Source organism: Muntiacus reevesi, chromosome 2, assembly GCF_963930625.1.
Source record: "Muntiacus reevesi chromosome 2, mMunRee1.1, whole genome shotgun sequence".
NCBI classification, from domain to species: Eukaryota; Metazoa; Chordata; class Mammalia; order Artiodactyla; family Cervidae; genus Muntiacus; species Muntiacus reevesi.
The window spans coordinates 132,796,153-132,816,462 of NC_089250.1; the positions used below are offsets into that span (position 1 = coordinate 132,796,153).

At 37.6% G+C, this 20,310-nt stretch overlaps 1 protein-coding gene across 3 annotated transcripts in view; it reads right to left on the bottom strand.

The window, feature by feature from the left end:
* RNLS (renalase, FAD dependent amine oxidase) overlaps window positions 1-20,310 on the bottom strand; it is a 273,228-nt gene that overhangs the window by 64,684 nt on the left and 188,234 nt on the right. For all 3 annotated transcript variants that reach the window (XR_010661543.1, XM_065922853.1, XM_065922854.1), the window contains exon 5: window positions 733-906. Coding sequence is in view for 2 of the 3 variants with exons in the window: in XM_065922853.1 (XP_065778925.1) it covers window positions 733-906 (174 nt within the window). In the remaining variant the exon portion in view is untranslated. The remainder of the gene's footprint in view (window positions 1-732; window positions 907-20,310) is intronic.

Consider the following 20,310-nt stretch of genomic DNA (forward strand, 5'->3'; position numbering starts at 1 on the left):
TAGATCATTACGGTTTCTTCCACAAAAAGTAGTATCTTAGTGATCACTACAATTCTACAAATAAGAATATGCTTTCACCTTTATGACCAAAAGGAATCAGTTATGCTTATTCTTGCAATTCAAATCTAATTTTACTATCTTCAACAAAAAGGGTGCAGTGTAGATTTTATCCTATCCTAGTAAAGCTCATATGAAACATTTAACCTATTATTTTAGTTACATAGTATACAAAGTAATTTTATGTAGTCTTCTAGATGAACATTAAATAAATAAAATTATATAGAAGTGAAGGATTTTCATAATATAGTAAAATTCACTTTTTATATCTAGCCTGGGAAGTGGAAAGAGCAGTACTCATCAAATTTTAAAAACAAAACCAAATAAACAAAAAACAAACTCCATCAAGAAACAAATGATGAGAGATCCATTTGCATATAGATGGATCCATATTAAAGCAATAGAAACTTGGACCATTTTGAAATCTTAAAACTTCTGACACTATTTTCATAAACTCAAGTAATACAAACCATGTGGTGAATGATTTTCTGAAAAACTTTGCTGGTTTCACTGTGTATTTTATTATTGGCCAAATGTGACATTAAATTTTATCCCCCGTGGCTTGGAGTTAAATGCTTGCTCTGTTCAGAATGGCAACACTCAATTAAACAGCATTTTTCATGATCTACACCCACCATTGTTACTGTATTTAAGGGAAATAATGGGGGTACTGACCTATATTGCGTTTCTTATTATCAATGGAGATGAAGCGAATGCAGGGATTACTGGTGATGTACCGCCCAGCCCAAGGGACATCAATCTTCGTGCCAGCTTCATAAAAGAGGCCCAGAGCGTAGCGAGAGGAGTAGCTCACAGACTCCAGTTGCTGCCTTTGGCATTCACTAATTACTGTGGAAGAAAAAGTACAGGACATCAAACTTGAAAATATCATCTTTCCTTTCAGTACATCAAATACCACACTCCTTTAAACCAGTTCCAACTGTTTTTACTGACTCCATCTCACTTACGATGAATTTTGAAAGGTAATGTAAAATAGCATCAGCTCTAATTTCTTTGCAGAATGATTACTGTCCTTGGCACACTTGTTTTCATCACACTGAAGGTCCAAACTCTTTATAGACTGGCATTTAAAATGTCTCTGAGTCTGACACTAAGTTGTTTTTCTAGCTTTGTATCCTAGTAATTATCCTGGGACTGGCTGGTATCATTGCAACATGATAGATCCCATAGACTGAGCACTTATTGTGGGTCAGGGGCTTTGCCAAACATGTAACACGAGCGTTTCACTCTATCCAGCAATCACCATACAAGGCAGGTATTATCCCCATGTTATAGGAGGAGACTAATGATTTATCTCATGGACCTCTTATGTTCTTCCACGTCATACAGTCATTGTTTGCTTGGCATCTTTCTGCCAGTTGATTAGCGTAGCTTCTGGAGCACAGGGACTATATCTTAGTCTTTTTTTGTTACAGTCCTCTCCCCTACTCATTACAAAAATACAAAGGATGAATGTACAGAGGGACAGAAAGGCAAACAAGACATGCAAAATTAGTTAAAATGTAGGAGGTAAATAATGAAAAAATGGAAAAATACTGGGAAATGAATTAGGCAGGTTTGGGTTCAAAACCCAATTCTACCACTTAGTAGGTAGGTGACCCTGGTCAAGCTATTAATACTTATTCTAACTATAGTTCTTGTCTATAAGTGGCAAAAATAGAGTGCATTAGTCTGTTGCGAGGATTACATGAATAATGCATATCACAATGCATGGCATATGATAAGTGTTCATTATTTTTTTCTATTATAGAGAGAAAAATATTTAGGAAAATAGGACAATGTTCCATCCTGGGATGAAAAAGGAAAGACCCCCTCTTATGTTTTAATCTCCATCTCCAATTTTCCTATCTTTAAGGGTGTCAGGGAGCTTCTTGTTCATGTACTTGCATTAATAATTTGGGTTTTAGAGAAGGCCATAGTTCTATTTTGAAAGCATAAGGTGAGCCAGTTCAGAAATGGAACATACGAAAAATTCTCAATTAATTGGTGAAAAATATCCTCATCTGGTAGGCAAACCTCAAGGATGGTGATGCTCTTGCTGCTAAGTCACTTCAGTCATGTCTGACTCTTTGCAACCATATGGACAGTAGCCCGCCAGACTTCTCTGTCCACGGGATTCTCCAGGCAAAAATACTGGAGTGGATTGCCATGCCCTCCTCCAAGGAATCTTCCCAACCCAGGGATCGAACCTGTGTCTCTGATGTTTTCCTGCACTCACAGGCAGGTTTTTTTACCATTAGAGCTACCTGGGAAGCCACCTGGGAAGGATGGGGATAACTTTAGCCAAATCTTAGAGAAGTGGCTTTTGGAGGAAGACAGAAGGTAAGAAGGGTACTCAATAAATTATTTAAGCACAGTAATAATCCTAAACATTATCACAGCATATTCTTGGCTACAAAACACTTTTAGAACCAAGACTTCATTTAATCTTCACAAAATCCCTGCAAGATAGATGATTTTGCCATCCTAATTTTATATCTCTATGAAGCTGAGATTCAGAGAAGTTAAGTAACTTGCCCTAGGTTACACAGCTTCCAAGTTTGTGTGGTCAAGATGAAGCAAGAATCCCACACTGGAGTCATGCACACCTTCATCACTTCCACACTTCCAGATCTGTAAGTCTGAGCTTCAAGATGAACTTTAGCATTGCTTTCTCCTCTGACATTACCGGTTATTTTGCACTCAGAAGTAAAGGTCATCATTCCCTTTAACCATCATTTTCTGTCTTATTAAAAGATGTAATTACTTGATAAATGAATGATCTTCTGACACTGGCCTTGTTACACTCATATCCTGGGTTTCATTTTATTATTTAACCTACTTTTGGAGCTATGGGGCCTGATATTATGCTTACTGCTTTTCTTTATGAAAACACAGATCTTCAGAAATCATAAAATATTCTCACTAGGAAGAGAGAGGAGGAGATGAAGGAGACTCATACTAGCAGGTGAGCACATATTATGCACTTGAGGGCTTATCATGGTTTCCCATTTTTTTTCAATTAAAAAAATATACCAACAAAACTGTGAAATCAGCTCTTTAGCAACTGAAAGGGCTTAAAACTCTCCCTTTTTAAAAAAAAAAAAAAAACATATTTTTTTCTTTGTACAAAAACTGAAAGGTCAACTAGGTTGACAATCAAACTGGACCTTTTCCTCCCCTGCCACACACATTAGTACATTTAGCTAGTTTTTAGACAAGCTGCCAAGTAGCAAATCCCACGGGGTAGCCTTTTGAAAAGGTAATTGATATCTATATAGAAACAGAGATTAACCTTAGACACCCTTGTCTGCTCCAGGGGCTCTACAATTCATTCTGAGAACAGGGAGGGGAGATTTTTGACTGAAACAATCTCAATTTCTGTACAGATTCGCTTACAAAAATTTTTATCTTCTGGGCCTGGAGAGTTTTTGATTGTTGCAGGATGTTTGTAACATTGTAACAGAATGGTTTTATTTTGTTTGAAAGTTTTTGTAATGCAAAATGCTGGAGGGAGCTGCCCTAGGTCTGAAATACATACATTTTGGCAAGGAAAACAAATGAGTTCTTTACTATCGTGTATTTAAAAGGACCACAAAATAAGGCTCGTGTAAACGTGCTTGATTCCAACATAATAAAACTTTACCTGGATGTCACTCTCAATTAATTCTGAACCACTAGAATTATATAATCTTTGTAATTATACACAAACACACGTGCATATATAGTATATATGTATATATAATTAATATAATTTATGGCTATCTGATGTAAATAAAGTGACTAGAAGTTGTATTGAAGGGGGCAGTTTATAGTTTACATTCATACTCCTGTCAATTAGGAGAACTGTTCTTATTCCATTCTCCTTGTGCCAATGCCCCTGTGTACATGAGTACATGTGGGCATGGGGGAGGGGAGGAACAGAAGAGGGAAGGAGAGAGAAACAGAATATCTGAATGGTACTACTGGATAAATTATGTATGTATTTCATTTCATTTTTTTTTGTTTCCTAAAGTAATTTAATTCTTTTAGTTGCCTAACATATAGAAGAGGGTTGGACATACATATTTTGCCTTAATTCCTGTGTGGTTTGGTGATGATCTCATTCATTCATTCATTCATTCATTGCCTGCTATATGATGGCAGGCATTGTTCTTGATGTTAAGGATATAATAAAGTGCCTGCTTTCAGGTAGCTTACATACTAGTGGTGGAGAGACCAGTTATTAGTAAATAACCAAGTAAATGGTATGCCAGGTGGTGATAGGAATTATAAAGAAAAATAAAGCAGGCTAAAGGGATAAAAGTGACAGGTCTGGGCAGTAAGGCTATTTTAAATAGGCTTTCAGGGATGTGTCTCCTTTGAGGATTTTATTCTGATTGATACAGGAACCATTGCTACTGGTTATGAGCCAAGGACAGAGGTAACCTGGCTTCTGTTTTAAAAATTATCCTGGCTATAAGTGAGGATTCCAAAGACGCATGAAAGGAACTGGGGAAAACAGGTATTGACGTAGTCTTAGGTTGGAGGTAATAGCAAAGATCAGAAGTAGTTACATTTTGAATGTAATACATGTCTATGTGTATACATGTGTGTGAGAGTTGGACTGTGAAGAAAGCTGAGCACTGAAAAACTGATGTTTTTGAACTGTGGTGTTGGAGAAGACTCTTGAGAGTCGCTTGGACTGCAAGGAGATCCAACCAGTCCATCCTGAAGGAGGTCAGTCCTGGGTGTTCATTGGAAGGACTGATGCTGAAGCTGAAACTCCAATACTTTAGCCACCTCATGCGAAGAGTTGACTCAGTTGAAAAGACCCTCATGCTGGGAGGGATTGGGGGCAGGAGGAGAAGGGGACGACAGAGGATGAGATGGCTGGATGGCATCACCGACTCGATGGACATGAGTTTGAGTAAACTCCGGGAGTTGGTGATGGACAGGGAGGCCTGGCGTGCTGCGATTCATGGGGTCACAAAGAGTCGGACACGACTGAGCGACTGAACTGAACTGAACTGATAAATACATACATTGCATTATATATTTTTTATAAATATGTATGTTCATGTATTTTATATCTATCTATCTATCTATCTATCACATATACATATAATTTTAACTATATGTATAGTTATAACTTAAGGCTTAACTATACCTACAGGAAAGAATGCCTTGAATTTTCATAAAGTAAATGCACCAGAATAATCATTTTGCCAACAAAGGTCTGTATAAGTCAAAGCTATGCTTTTTCCAGTAGTCACATACTGATGTCAGAGTTGGACCACAGAGAAGACTGTGCTGAAGAACTGATGCTGTCAAACTGTGATGTTGAAAAAGAAGACTTTTGAGAGTCCCTTGGACATCAAGGTGATCAAACCAGTCAATCTTAAAGGAACTCAACCCTGAATATACTTTGCAAGGATTGATGCTGAAGCTAAAGCTCCAGTATTTTGGCCACTTGATGTGAAGAAGTGACTCACTGGAAAAGATCCTGATGCAGAGCAAGACTGAAGGCAAAAGGAGAAGGGGTCGGCAGAGGATGAGATAGTTAGATAGCATTACCGACTCAATGGACATGAATTTGAGCAAACTCTGGGAGATAGTGGAGGACAGAGGAGCCTGCATTCTACAGTCCATGGGGTCACAAACAGTCAGACACAATTTAGCGACTGAGCAACAACAACACACTTTATCTATTCTACTACTGATGGACATTTAGATTGTTTGCAGTTTTGACAATTATAAAAGTAACATAAAGAACATATATATGTGCTTCTCTTGTGTATCTACTGGGGATTCCTCGATCATGGAACAAAGTGTGATATATTCTACTCTTTTGGAATGATAGAGATCAATCTCTTCAGAACAAATTCTTGGGCCCAGGAGTCTTCCTAATGAAAGTATTTTATGATTTCTGAAGGTCTGTTTTTTTCTTTTTTTAAAAAAAAGCAAAGTGATGTGTTCACCTGAATTTCTCCTTACTGAAGGCTGATGTTTTTTGTCACAACAATGAATATTTCAATAGTAATAGTAAAACAAATACCTTGTAGCATTAGTTTGATATTCATTATCAACACTCAATACTATAGTTAATGGTTTTAGATGCTATATTGATGGGCAATCTGTGCTCACAGCAGTAACCTCCTTCTAGAAGTTTTCTTGTTTATAGCCAATTATAGAGGATGGCTAATTTCCCAATTTGTTACCATATATGAAGAATTTCAGCTCAGGGACAGTTGAAGTTAGGAAGTCAGTTTGATACTGGCTGCTCTTGATTTACTTATTATTGTTTTATCTTTTATATTGAATCCCAAGAAGGTCAAGAAGTTTTATGCACAAATTCGTTCTTAATCTTAGACCATTTAGTTCTGTGGGTACATGAAACCAATGATATTTTAGCCAGAATAGCTGCTTGTTCTTTACTCAAAGTGGTTGTAGAAATAGCGTTGAAAGATCCATTTTCCATATATAGTTCTAGCAGGCCAGTAAAGTCTAAACTTCTACCAATCATGAGTCATTCCTTTTGTGTAAAAGCATCACAGAACCAGTCTCATTTCATTTCACCTGGAATAAATTGGACGCTCACATGGATTCTATAGGTATTGAAGTCATCACGCCTGGAAGCACATTTTCAAAAATAGCTTTGGCAAGCAATAAATCTAAAAGTTTACTGGGGACAGACTTCAACAGTTGTATCTATGTGAGATTTCCCCAGGGAAATATTTCTTCCATCCTGAGAGGTATCTCCGGAGTTAGAAAAACTTGGGTTTGAATTCCGGCTCTGACCCAGAATCTGTGTGACCTTGGTCAAATTGCTCAATCCCCCTAAGCATCTGTTTTCCTAGAAAATGAGAAGGGGAACAGTGCTGTCCTTAAAGGATTGTTAAGAAAATTAAATGAGATAATATCAAGTGCTTAGCATAATGCCTAACATAAGAGCATACCGCAAACACCCAGCACTGCAGTTCTTGAATTTAAATACCTTTCGAGGTGTCTATATATAAAGTATAACATACTTTAGAAAAAGTTTTTTGAAGCCTTTAGAGGCAATATCCTAAGTTTCAAGCACATCAAGATAATACTAAATCAAAGATATCTCTTTAGTAGGTAAAGTATACATACTGGGTACACTTCACTATTCAGAGCAGAGGGTAAAAAAACAAAACATTTCTTTGAAAAGTAAGACGTATTAAAGATTCTAAAACCATTTCAGATAACAGTTTTTGAAAAATTAAAATAAACCATGGACTTCTTTAGCTATCTAATCTAGAATGCCGACTGTTTGAAGATTTATCTTTTGAAAGTAATGAAAATCCACATTTTGTATCGTCATTACCCTAGTACACTGGAATTACATTTACTTAATCCTAATCCTAGCCCAGGGTTATATAAAAATGAAAGGTGCCGAACAAATAGGCTTCTCTGTATTATCAAAAACAAAAATGTCTTTATTAAAAATTTAAGATTAAGCTGGTTTCACACTCGTGTTTAGGGAGAATGTTAATCATTATCTGAATACAAACTTTAACAAGTACATTCCACCTAGTTGCTACACATAGTTGTTTTTTGGGGGGACAGGGGGAGTAATTCAGTTCCATTCAGTTGCTCAGTCAAGTCCGACTCTTTGCAACCCCAAAGACTAAAGCAGGCCAGGCCTCCCTGTCCATCACCAACTCATGGAGTTTACTCAGATTCATGTCCATTGAGTCAGTGATGCCATCCAACCATCTCATCTTCTGTCGTCCCCTTCTCCTCCCACCTTCAATCATTCCCAGCATCAGGGTCTTTTTAATGAGTCAGCTCTTCACATCAGGTGGCCAAAGTACTGGAGTTTCAGCTTCAACATCAGTCCTTCCAGTGAATATTCAGGACTGATTTCCTTTAGGATGGATTGGTTGGATCTCCTTGCAGTCCAAGGGACTCTCAAGAGTGTTTTCCAATACCACAGTTCAAAAGCATCAATTCTTTGGTGTCCAGTTTTCTTTATAGTCCAACTCTCACATCCATAGATGACTACTGGAAAAATCATAGCTTTGACTAGACCGATCTTTGTTGGCAAAGTAATGTCTCTGCTTTTTAATATGTTGTCTAGGTTGGTCATAACTTTTCATCCAAGGAGCAAGTGTCTTTTAATTTCATGGCTGCAGTCATCATCTGCCGTGATTTTGGAGCCCCCCAAATAAAGCCTGTCACTGTTTTCAAAGTTTCCCCATCTATTTGCTATGAAATGATGGGACTGGTTGCCATAATAGTTTTCTGAATGTTGAGTTTTAAGCCAACTTTTTCACTCTCCTCTCTCAATTTCATCAAGGCTCCTTAGTTCTTCTTTGCTTTAGAACACATTAAAAATCAGATGCATCTTAGGATAATTAAGTTCATATCTAGTAAGGGAAGTTTGCCATGTTTCCCAAATTTTGTGGGACCCCAAAATCAATGCATTCAGTTCAGTCACTCAGTTGCCTGACTCACAAATTGTGACCCCATGGACTGCAGCATGCCAGGCTTCTCTGATCATCGCCAACTCCAGAAGCCTGCTCAAACTCATGTCCATCGAGTCGGTGATGCCATCCAACCATCTCATCCTCTGTCGTCCCTTTCTCCTGCCTTCAATCTTTCCCAGCATCAAGGTCTTTTCTAAGGAGTCAGTTCTTCGCATCAGGTGGCCAAAGTATTGGAGCTTCAGTTTCAGCATCAGTCCTTCCAATGAATATTCAGGATTGACTTCCTTTAGGATTGACTGGTTTGATGTCCTTGCTGTCCGAGGGGTTCCCAAGAGTCTTCTCCAACACCACAGTTCAAAAACATCAGTTCTTCGGGGCTCAACTTTCTTCACGGTTCAACTCTCACATCCATAGATGACTACTGGAAAGACCATAACTTTGACTAGACAGCCCTTTGTCAGCAAAGTAATGTCTCTGCTTTTTAATACGCTGTCTGGGCTGGTCATAGCTTTTCTTCCAAGGAGCAAGCGTCTTTTAATTTCAAAATCAATGCATTAAGTGGCATTAAAAAGGTAAGAAAAGATATTTCGTACTCCCAGCTCACCAGATGAATCAGAAAGTGAAGGAAGTGTAGGAATTAGGTGCTGACATTGGTTTGTCATAAGGGGCATTCCAGAGTTGTGAGGTATTTGAGGGGAGAGATACTCAATGATGCTCTGGGTCAATATTGCCTTAATGAAAACATTGGCACTTCTCACAGTTGTAAAGTTTCCTTCCTCTCATTTTGGTGGCCAGTTATACCACTGTAAATGTATTTTTTTAAAAGTTCACAGAGTATTAACATGGTAGAATTTTATGCAAATTTAAAGAAGTCATAAACAACATTTATTGCTTGGTTTAAAAGATTCCATAGGACCCTAAGACATAAAGACACTGCAGTTTTCTAAGCTATAATAATACTTACTTGATCATGACTTAATCTTATTTTGTTCGTGGTAAAAATAATAAACAGGGAATTATTTTAGGAGGAAGTTCTTAGGCTTCCTAGCACTCCAGCTATACTGGGGTCAGAATTCACGCTGAAATGTCTTTGCAGTACTGTGAAGGCCCAAACTGTTAGTGCTGTTTCTAGCACTGGTGATGAATCAGGTTTCCTCCCCTGCCCTCAGTGATCCAAGAGGGATTTCTAATCCCTGCTGTCTCTCCATCTCTCTAACCATAAGGAACAATCTGTCAAGGACAAAAAACAATGTTTTCTCTCTGGTCTCTGCTTCTGCTCTCTTGCCACTGTATCCCAATGCCCTGTGAAAAGGAGTATTCAGCTATACAGTTGTGGCTGTAGTTGGCTCTTCATAAAGGCTTGGACCTTCTCCCAATCACATAAAGTCTCTGCTGTTTTATATATTCACTATCCACTCTTCTGTTTATCTGGACGGAAGTTCTGTGAAACTAAAATGATAGTTGCTTATTTCTATGGCAATTCATTCTATCCACAGGATTAGAAAAATAAGCATTTTTAAACATAGATGCTGTTTTCTGAAAGAATGTGGGATGATTTAACTCAATCATTGTTTGCGGTAAGTCCACAATGTGTCCAGCACTATGCCAGTCACCATAAAACACCTTTAAACAAAACACTGAACAGACTCTAGGATAGATTTTGGACTGAGACATTAAATAATTTGATCCTGGGTATTATCAATATTATCCTTGAGAAACTTCTTTTTGGGTATTAGAATAGCAAACATATACAGTAAGTCTGGAAACCACAATAATAAGGTTGGGAAATTCTTGCCTCATTTTCATGCATTCTAAATTTTTAGACTATTATGCCATCATTCTTATTGTAGGAAAAGTGCTGAGCTTCAAATGAGAAAGAATATAATAATAAAGCATTGTGTGTACTCATATAAAATGTCACAGAATATCATACATATTTTACAGGCACTCTTCCCAGCCTATCCATTTAATTACTTTATGGCCATGCCATTCGTGAGCAATACAGTCATTCTAAAATTCATAATAGTAAAAACTTTATTACATGTCACCTCATATTTTTATACAGATATATATTTTTATATTTAGGACTACAGTTAATTTAGACTGAAGCAATGACTCAAAGAATTAATATTCTAACTCAGAACTTCCATAGTTTTAGAAATCAGAAAGCAATGTTTACGAGGACCTGGAATCTGCAGTATTAAGGCAAAATGTCAGAGTCTGGTGGTGTAAGCTTTAGGACACTCAGAAATATGTTCATCTTGTACTTTGCAAACCCGCTAGCTTCTTTTCTGTTTACATAATAACAACTCCCCACAATGCTTAGCTAAAGCCAAAGCAAATAAACTGGACTTAGGGAAAAAACTGTAAGTGGCACCAGACTTCATTTAATGGAAGCCTACAGCATTTTACTAATTTTAAGTCACTATACTCCCACAACTAACAAAAACCTTAATTTGATGAAAAGCACAATTATTTAAAAGTTTTTTTAAAATTAATTTACTGGTAAAACATTGTTCCTTTCTCTTTGTTATCTTCGGTTTGTTTCCTTTTCAAACTTAAGTTTTCGCTGCCAAGTTTCAATCATTTCCCCCTATTTCTCATCTGACCTTTACATCACTGTGAATGTTTGACCTGAAACATCTGACAAAGGTTATCCTTAACTGAACACCTGCATTTCTGAGCCTCAGCAAAGAACTTTCCGCGTATAAATAAGTGCATATCAATATAATATGATACACATATTTCTCCTTACTGAGCATCAGTTTCTTCATCTGTTAAGTAGTGGAATGACCTTAGATTTAAAGGGGTGATATGAAGATTAGAAATTTTATGTTCTAAATATAACAATTTGGAAGTTTTACATTCTAAATATTATAAAAGTATATATATATATATATATGAATGAGCTTCCCTAGTGATTCAGTGGTAAAAAATCTGCCTATAAGACCACAAACTATAAAACTCCTAGAGGAGAACATAGGCAAAACACTCTCTGACATAAATCACAGCAAGATCCTCTATGACCCACCTCCCAGAATATTGGAAATAAAAGCAAAAATAAACAAATGGGACCTAATTAAACTTAAAAGCTTTTGCACAACAAAGGAAACTATAAGCAAAGTGAAAAGACAGCCCTCAGAATGGGAAAAAATAATAGCAAACGAAGCAACACACAAAGGATTAATCTCAAAAATATACAAGCAACCCCTGAAGCTCAATTCCAGAAAAATAAATGACCCAATCAAAAAATGGGCCAAAGAACTAAACAGACATTTCTCCAAAGAAGACATACAGATGGCTAACAAACACATGAAAAGATGCTCAACATCACTCATTATCAGAGAAATGCAAATCAAAACCACAATGAGGTACCATTACACGCCAGTCGGGATGGCTGCTATCCAAAAGTCTACAAACAATAAATGCTGGAGAGGGTGTGGAGAAAAGGGAACCCTCTTACACTGTTGGTGGGAATGCAAACTAGTACAGCCGCTAAGGAGAACAGTGTGGAGATTTCTTAAAAAACTGGAAATAGAACTGCCATATGACCCAGCAATCCCACTTCTGGGCATACACACCGAGGAAACCAGATCTGAAAGAGACACGTGCACCCCAATGTTCATCGCAGCACTGTTTATAATAGCCAGGACATGGAAGCAACCTAGATGCCCATCAGCAGATGAATGGATAAGGAAGCTGTGGTACATATACACCATGGAATATTACTCAGCCATTAAAAAGAATTCATTTGAATCAGTTCTAATGAGCTGGATGAAACTGGAGCCCATTATACAGAGTGAAGTAAGCCAGAAAGATAGAGACCAATACAGTATACTAATGCATATATATGGAATTTAGAAAGATGGTAATGATAACCCTATATACAAAACAGAAAAAGAGACACAGAAGTACAGAACAGACTTTTGGACTCTGTGGGAGAAGGCAAAGGTGGGATGTTTCGAAAGAACAGCACTGAAACATGTATATTATCTAGGGTGAAACAGATCACCAGCCCAGGTTGGATGCATGAGTCAAGTGCTCAGGCCTGGTGGGCTGGGAAGACCCAGAGGGATCGGGTGGAGAGGGAGGTGGGAGGGGGGATTGGGATGGGGAATACATGTAAATCCATGGCTGATTCATGTCAATGTATGGCAAAACTCACTACAATACTGTAGAGTAATTAGCCTCCAATTAATAAAAATAAATGGAAAAAAAAAATCTGCGTATAGTGTAGGAGATGTGTAGGAGATGTGGGTTCTATCCCTGAGTTGGGAAGTTTCCCTGGAGAAGGAAATCCACCCCAGTATTCTTGCCTGGAAAAATCTCATGAACAGAGGAGTCTGGCAGGCTACAGTCCATGGGGTCGCAAAAGTGCCAGACACAACTTAGTGTCTAAAGTATAAGTATATATATTACAGTTATACATATATATATATATATATATATATATATATATATATATATATATATATTTACACATATATATACACCAGGCACACAATAGAGGCAAATCAAAAGTAATAATAACAAGTATTGCTCTTGTTCTTGTCACAGGGAAAGGAATTAATAAGACAGCCTTAACTGGTATAGGAAGGTATAGGAAGGTACAATTATTAAAAGGAGATTTAGAAGAGGGAGCAAGGAAGGAAACAAAGAAGTTTTTTGCTCATCTTTGGAAAGATATAAGTTTTTTATATAAAGTTATATATATATATATAAAGTTATATATATAAAGATATAAATTTTTTAGCTCATCTTTGGAAAGATAACTTTTATAGCCAATTTTATAGCCTCAAGGTGTTCACTTCTGACCTATAACTTAACTTCATTTAAATACTATTTTCTCAACAAGTTTATTCTATTACATTTTTTTTAACCAGGTATGGGCTTTTATCAGGCATCTGCTATTAATCAGAGTTAGTATATAATTTAAATCTAATATAGTCAACCAAAGCACTTCTTTAGCCTGGAACATACTAGGTAGTTTTCTTTCTTCTTATAACATATTCCAGATCCATTGTTCTATGATCTGTAGTCAGAAACATAAATTTCTCCTTTGCTTTCCTGTCCTAAACACTTACCTCACAAACCTGTTTACTCTGTGTGTGTGTGTGCGTGTGTGTGTGTGTTAGTTGCTCAGTTGTGTCTGACTCTTTGAGGCCTTGTGGACTGTAGCCACCAGGCTCCTCTGTCCACGGGATTTTCCAGCAAGTATACTGGAGTGGGTAACCATTCCCTTCTCCAGGGATCAAACCTGGGTCTCCTACATTGAAGGCAGATTATTTACTGTCTGAGCTACCAGGGAAGCCTGGTAGCTTGCAGATAAATGTATACAACTGCCAGAGCATCATCTCCATGATGGGATGACAAATAGGATCTTGTCATTGTATTATTTAAAGAGAAAATTCCAAAGATCAAATCTTTCTTCACACCTGTCTGCTTGGGGACATTAAAATGGAGCTAGTCTCATTGGTTACAAGGAAATTTAGAGTAAAAATATGGGATTACTTGATGAAGTCATTTCAGACATATCTGGTCTCACCCTTCATTATGGTTATCTCATGCATATGAGAATTCAATTGCAGATGCTTTTTCCAAGCTTCCACCCTACCACCTCACCCTCACCTCCAGCTTAGGTAGCAAACAATCTGTCCTGGTTAGATGGACACCTGATGGCCTACTTAAGCCACCTCCTTTCCTCTACTACAAACCCAAATCACCTCCGCTCCTCTCCTCTCCTCCTCCCCCTCATCCAAGTTGTCCTGTTGTCACAGGAAGATCTCTTCCTAGTCACCGACTGCCTTCTCTTCTCTTTCTCTTATTCTATTTACAAACAAAACAAGGGCCACTACCACAGTAATTGGACAGAATAATTCTGTGACCCCCAAATAAATTGAAAATGGCTTTAATAGTTGGTAATGCGAGGATAAGGAAAACCACGTATTTTGTAGTGAAATTAGAAGTAATAAAGGACCTAACTTGTAAGGGTTCCCTGGAGCCCCCTTTAGAATCTCACAAATGACTCCGTCAACCTCCTCATCTGGTTTTCCCTCAATAACTAGTGTTCAGTATAAATAGAACACTTGTATTGTTCTCTACTTTATTTGAGCAAATGAGTAGTATTTCTATTTTATTAAGGCTAAGTAAGTTTTTGTGGACAAAATGGAGATAGCAGATTAGAACACTGTTTCTATAAGAATGTGCTGTGCTCAGTCACTCGTCGTGTCCAATTCTTTGCGACCCCATGGACTATAGCCCATCAGGCTCCTCTGTCCATGGAATTCTCCAGGCAGGACTATGGGAGTGGGTTACCATCTCCTTATCCAGGGCATCTTCCTGACCTAGGGATTGAACCAGAGTTTCTGGTGTCTCCTGCATTGGCATGTGGATTCTTTACCACTTGGGCCACTCTCTACCACTGAGAAGCCCCTTCTATAAGAATACACATTTCTAATTCAAAACCACCAGATTCCAGACAAAGAATTTATAGACTGAGAACTGCCTGGAGTGGGAACTCATTTATGTTCTGGTTTCTCACTCAGTACCAGTTTCACTGATGCTAGCTTGTCCTCTTACATAAAGATGCAGGGACATGGTGCAAAAGGAGAAAATCAGAACAGGCAGCCCACAAAAAAAGTTAATTCACCTCTGCTTTGAGTAATGCATATAGAGAAATTGAATTGAATGATGCAGCGAATAAAATATTTATTTCATATATGCAATATAGATGAATCAATGTCACTGAGAAATTTAACTTTTTAATTTGCTAACTTGGTGTTTGTATTTTAACAGCAATTGCAAAATAATAATTATTATTCTCTTGCAAGTCTCAAAAAAGGTGATATTATTCAACATAGTGTTGGAACTTTTGGCCACAGCAATCAGAGCAGAAAAAGACGCAAAAGGAATCCAGATAGGAAAAGAAGAAGTGAAACTCTCGCTGTTTGCAGATGACATGATCCTCTACATAGAAAACCCTAAAGACTCTTCCAGAAAATTACTAGAGCTAATCAATGAATATAGTAAAGTTGCAGGATATAAAATTAACACACAGAAATCCCTTGCATTCCTATATACTAACAATGAAAAAACAGAAAGAGAAATTAAGGAAACAATACCATTCACCATTGCAACAAAAAGAATAAAATACTTAGGAGTATATCTACCTAAAGAAACAAAAGACCTATACATAGAAAACTATAAAACACTGATGAAAGAAATCAAAGAGGACACAAACAGATGGAGAAACATACCGTGTTCATGGATTGGAAGAATCAGTATTGTCAAAATGGCTATTCTACCCAAAGCAATCTATAGATTCAATGCAATCCCTATCAAGCTACCAACAGTATTTTTCACAGAACTAGAACAAATAATTTCACAATTTGTATGGAAATACAAAAAACCTCGAATAGCCAAAGTAATCTTGAGAAAGAAGAATGGAACTGGAGGAATCAACCTGCCTGACTTCAGACTCTACTACAAAGCCACAGTCATCAAGACAGTATGGTACTGGCACAAAGACAGAAATATAGATCAATGGAACAGAATAGAAAGCTCAGAGATAAATCCACGAACTTATGGATACCTTATCTTTGACAAAGGAGGCAAGGATATACAATGGAAAAAAGACAATCTCTGTAACAAGTGGTGCTGGGAAAACTGGTCAACCACTTGTAAAAGAATGAAACTAGAACACTTTCTAACACTATACACAAAAATAAACTCAAAATGGATTAAAGATCTAAATGTAAGACCAGAAACTATAAAACTCCTAGAGGAGAACATAGGCAAAACACTCTCCGACATAAATCACAGCAAGATCTTCTATGACCCACCTCCCAGAATATTGGAAATAAAAGCACAAATAAACAAATGGGACCTAATGAAAATTAAAAGCTTTTGCACAACAAAGGAAACTATAAGTAAGGTGAAAAGACAGCCCTCAGATTGGGAGAAAATAATACAAAATGAGGAAACAGACAAAGGATAAATCTCAAAAATATACAAGCAACTCCTGCAGCTCAATTCCAGAAAAATAAATGACTCAATCAAAAAATGGGCCAAAGAACTAAACAGACATTTCTCCAAAGAAGACATACAGATGGCTACCAAACACATGGAAAGATGCTCAACATCACTCATTATCAGAGAAATGCAAATCAAAACCACAATGAGGTACCATTACACACCAGTCAGGATGGATGCTATCCAAAAGTCTACAAGCAATAAATGCTGGAGAGGGTGTGGAGAAAAGGGAACCCTCTTACACTGTTGGTGGGAATGCAAACTAGTACAGCCACTATGGAAAACAGTGTGGAGATTTCTTAAAAAACTGGAAATAGAACTGCCATATGACCCAGCAATCCCACTTCTGGGCATACACACTGAGGAATCCAGATCTGAAAGAGACACGTGCACCCCAATGTTCATCGCAGCACTGTTTATAATAGCCAGGACATGGAAGCAACCTAGATGCCCATCAGCAGATGAATGGATAAGGAAGCTGTGGTACATATACACCATGGAATATTACTCAGCCATTAAAAAGAATTCATTTGAATCAGTTCTAATGAGCTGGATGAAACTGGAGCCCATTATACAGAGTGAAGTAAGCCAGAAAGATAAAGAACATTACAGTATACTAACACATATATATGGAATTTAGAAAGATGGTAATGATAACCCTATATACAAAACAGAAAAAGAGACACAGAAGTACAGATCAGACTTTTGAACTCTGTGGGAGAATGTGAGGGTGGGATGTTTTGAAAGAACAGCATGTATATTATCTATGGTGAAACAGACCGCCAGCCCAGGTGGGATGCATGAGTCAAGTGCTCGGGCCTGGTGGGCTGGGAAGACCCAGAGGAATCAGGTGGAGAGGGAGGTGGGGGGGGGGATCGGGATGGGGAATACGTGTAACTCTATGGCTGATTCATATCAATGTATGACAAAACCCACTGAAAAATAAAATAAAATAAAATAAAAGTAAATAAATAAATATAACAACTCAAAAAAAAAAAAAAAAAAAGGTGATATTGTGGGGAAAGCAGCTCCAACTATTACTCCAGGATGGCTAGAACAAGCATGCACTCTTCATTTTTCTTTGCTAGTCCCTGACTCCCCTGCCTTTAAAACAAAATCAGGGGTTATGAATTTGTGTAACAGTATATACAGCAATCTAGCTGCATGAAATTGATGCAAATCCTCTGCTAAATACCCTGCAGTTAACAATCAACTAACATTATGTAAATATCACAGGTATAGTAAATAAACAAAATTAGACATTCACAATAATACTATTCAAAGAACACAGATTAGCTTTAATAAAGAATATAAACTATTTTCTTTTTGGAAAAAAAAATCTTTGTTCTAAGAATCTAGGTAAAAATATTACTCTTACTCTATGTACTAATGCACTTAAATAAAAAACAACATAATACTTTAAATCTCACCAGAAATAGTAACCCATTTTACAAATCACTTCTTAAACTTAAGAAACTCTTTTATATAGGAAAATTCTCTTGAAGCAAAGTATTTGTGTAACTTATTAAAATCACAAAATTAGCAACACGAGCTTCTTGCTCTCTTGAATATGATTAAAAAAATTCTTTAAAAAGTTCAAATACAAGCTAAGGTGTATTCTTCATGTTTCTCTCTCTCCGTCCCTCCCTCTCTCCTCCCACAGCTCTCTTCTCTTTCTCCCTCTCTCACACACACAAAGCATTTTTGCTATTCACTTGTGAACTCAAATCACTTAACTCCTGGTAGTTATAATAAAATACAGCAAAAAAGCAATGTTAGGTTCAAACAGTGTGGAGATTTCTTAAAAAACTGGAAATAGAACTGCCATATGACCCAGCAATACCACTTCTAGGCATACACACTGAGGAATCCAGATCTGAAAGAGACACGTGCACCCCAATGTTCATTGCAGCACTGTTTGTAATAGCCAGGACATGGAAGCAACCCAGATGCCCATCAGCAGATGAATGGATAGGGAAGCTGTGGTACATATACACCATGGAATATTACTCAGCTGTTAAAAAGAATTCATTTGAATCAGTTCTAATGAGATGGATGAAACTGGAGCCCATTATACAGAGTGAAGTAAGCCAGAAAGATAAAGAACATTACAGTATACTAACACATATATACGGAATTTAGATAGATGGTGGTGATAACCCTATATGCAAAACAGAAAAAGAGACACAGAAGTACAGAACAGACTTTTGAACTCTGGGGGAGAACGTGAGGGTGGGATGTTTTGAAAGAACAGCATGTATATTATCTATGGTGAAACGGACCACCAGCCCAGGTGGGATACATGAGTCAGGTGCTCGGGCCTGGTGCACTGGGAGGACCCTGAGGAGTCGGGTGGGGAGGGAGGTGGGAGGGGGGATCGGGATGGGGAATACGTGTAACTATATGGCTGATTCATGTCAATGTATGACAAAACCCACTGAAATGTTGTAAAGTGATTGGCCTCCAACTAATAAAATAATATTAAAAAAAAAAAAAAAAAAAAAAGCAATGTTAGGTTCAGTAGTGGGTATGCTCTAATGTTGAAGAGTGAGTCAAATTAAGGACAGAGAATTTCTTTGCTTTTGTTAATGTAAATGTGAAAATGTATAGCTATTAAGTGGAGTGTGCAAAATTAATAATTTTTCATATTCTAATAAAATGACCAGTGTTTTTAAAATTTTACTTTTAACTGGGGGACATTTGCTTTGGTTTAGTTTGACAATTGTGTTGGTTTCTGCCATACAACAACACGACTCAGTTGTTAGTATGCATATGTCCTCTCCCTCCTGAACCTCCCCACCAATCCTCACCCCAACCCATCTCTCTAGATTGTCACAATTTCGCACGTCGAGCTCCCTGTGTTATATTTCCCATAGCTATCTATTTTACATACAGCATTGTATACGTCTCAATGCTATTTTCTCAATTTGTCTCACCCTCTCCTTCCCCCAGGCTACCCTTGTGGCTCAGTTGTTAAAGAATCTGCCTGCAATGCGGGAGACCTGGGTTTGATCCCTGGGTTGGGAAGATCCCTGGAGAAGGGAATGGTTACCCACTCCAGTATTCTGGCCTGGAGAATTCCACTGACTGTATAGTCCATGGGGTCACAAAGAGTCAGACATGATTACTACTGTGTCCAAAATCTGTTCTCTGTGTCTGAGTCTGTAGTCAGGCCCTGAAAATAGGTTCATCAGCACCATCTTTCTAGATTCCATATATGCACATTAATACACAGTATTTGTTTTTCTCTTTCTGACCTACTCACTCTGTATAACAGGCTCTAGGTTTCTAGAACTGACTCAAAACAGTCATTTTTTAATAACATTTTGAGTAAAGAAGAAATTTGTCCAAGACCAAGTTGTTTTTTATTTTTTTAAATCAGGCAAAAACATAATGGTAAAATTTAGCCTAGTTTTTTTTCCTTATCTTCCCTTTTTATCCCCCCTCTCACTCTTTCTCCCAAAGAATGAATGAAACTGGGAAGAATTATCAGTCTGATGTGTAGTAAATGGTCTCCAGTTATCTGATTTTCATTTTCCTGACAACCACTGTGGCAGAGAGATTTTCCCCGAATGGGTGCAACGATATCCCTCATCATACATTCTTTTGTGACATCCTTTCTATCAAGAGGTAGGGTCTATGTGCCCTGTCTTTGAATTTGAGACAGCTTATGACTAATGCAGAACTGACACCATAAAATACAATTTATGCCTGGTTCTCTTGGGATGCTCAATCTTGGAACCCAGTCTCCATGTTATGCAGAATCCACTCGAGAGGTGCACAGATG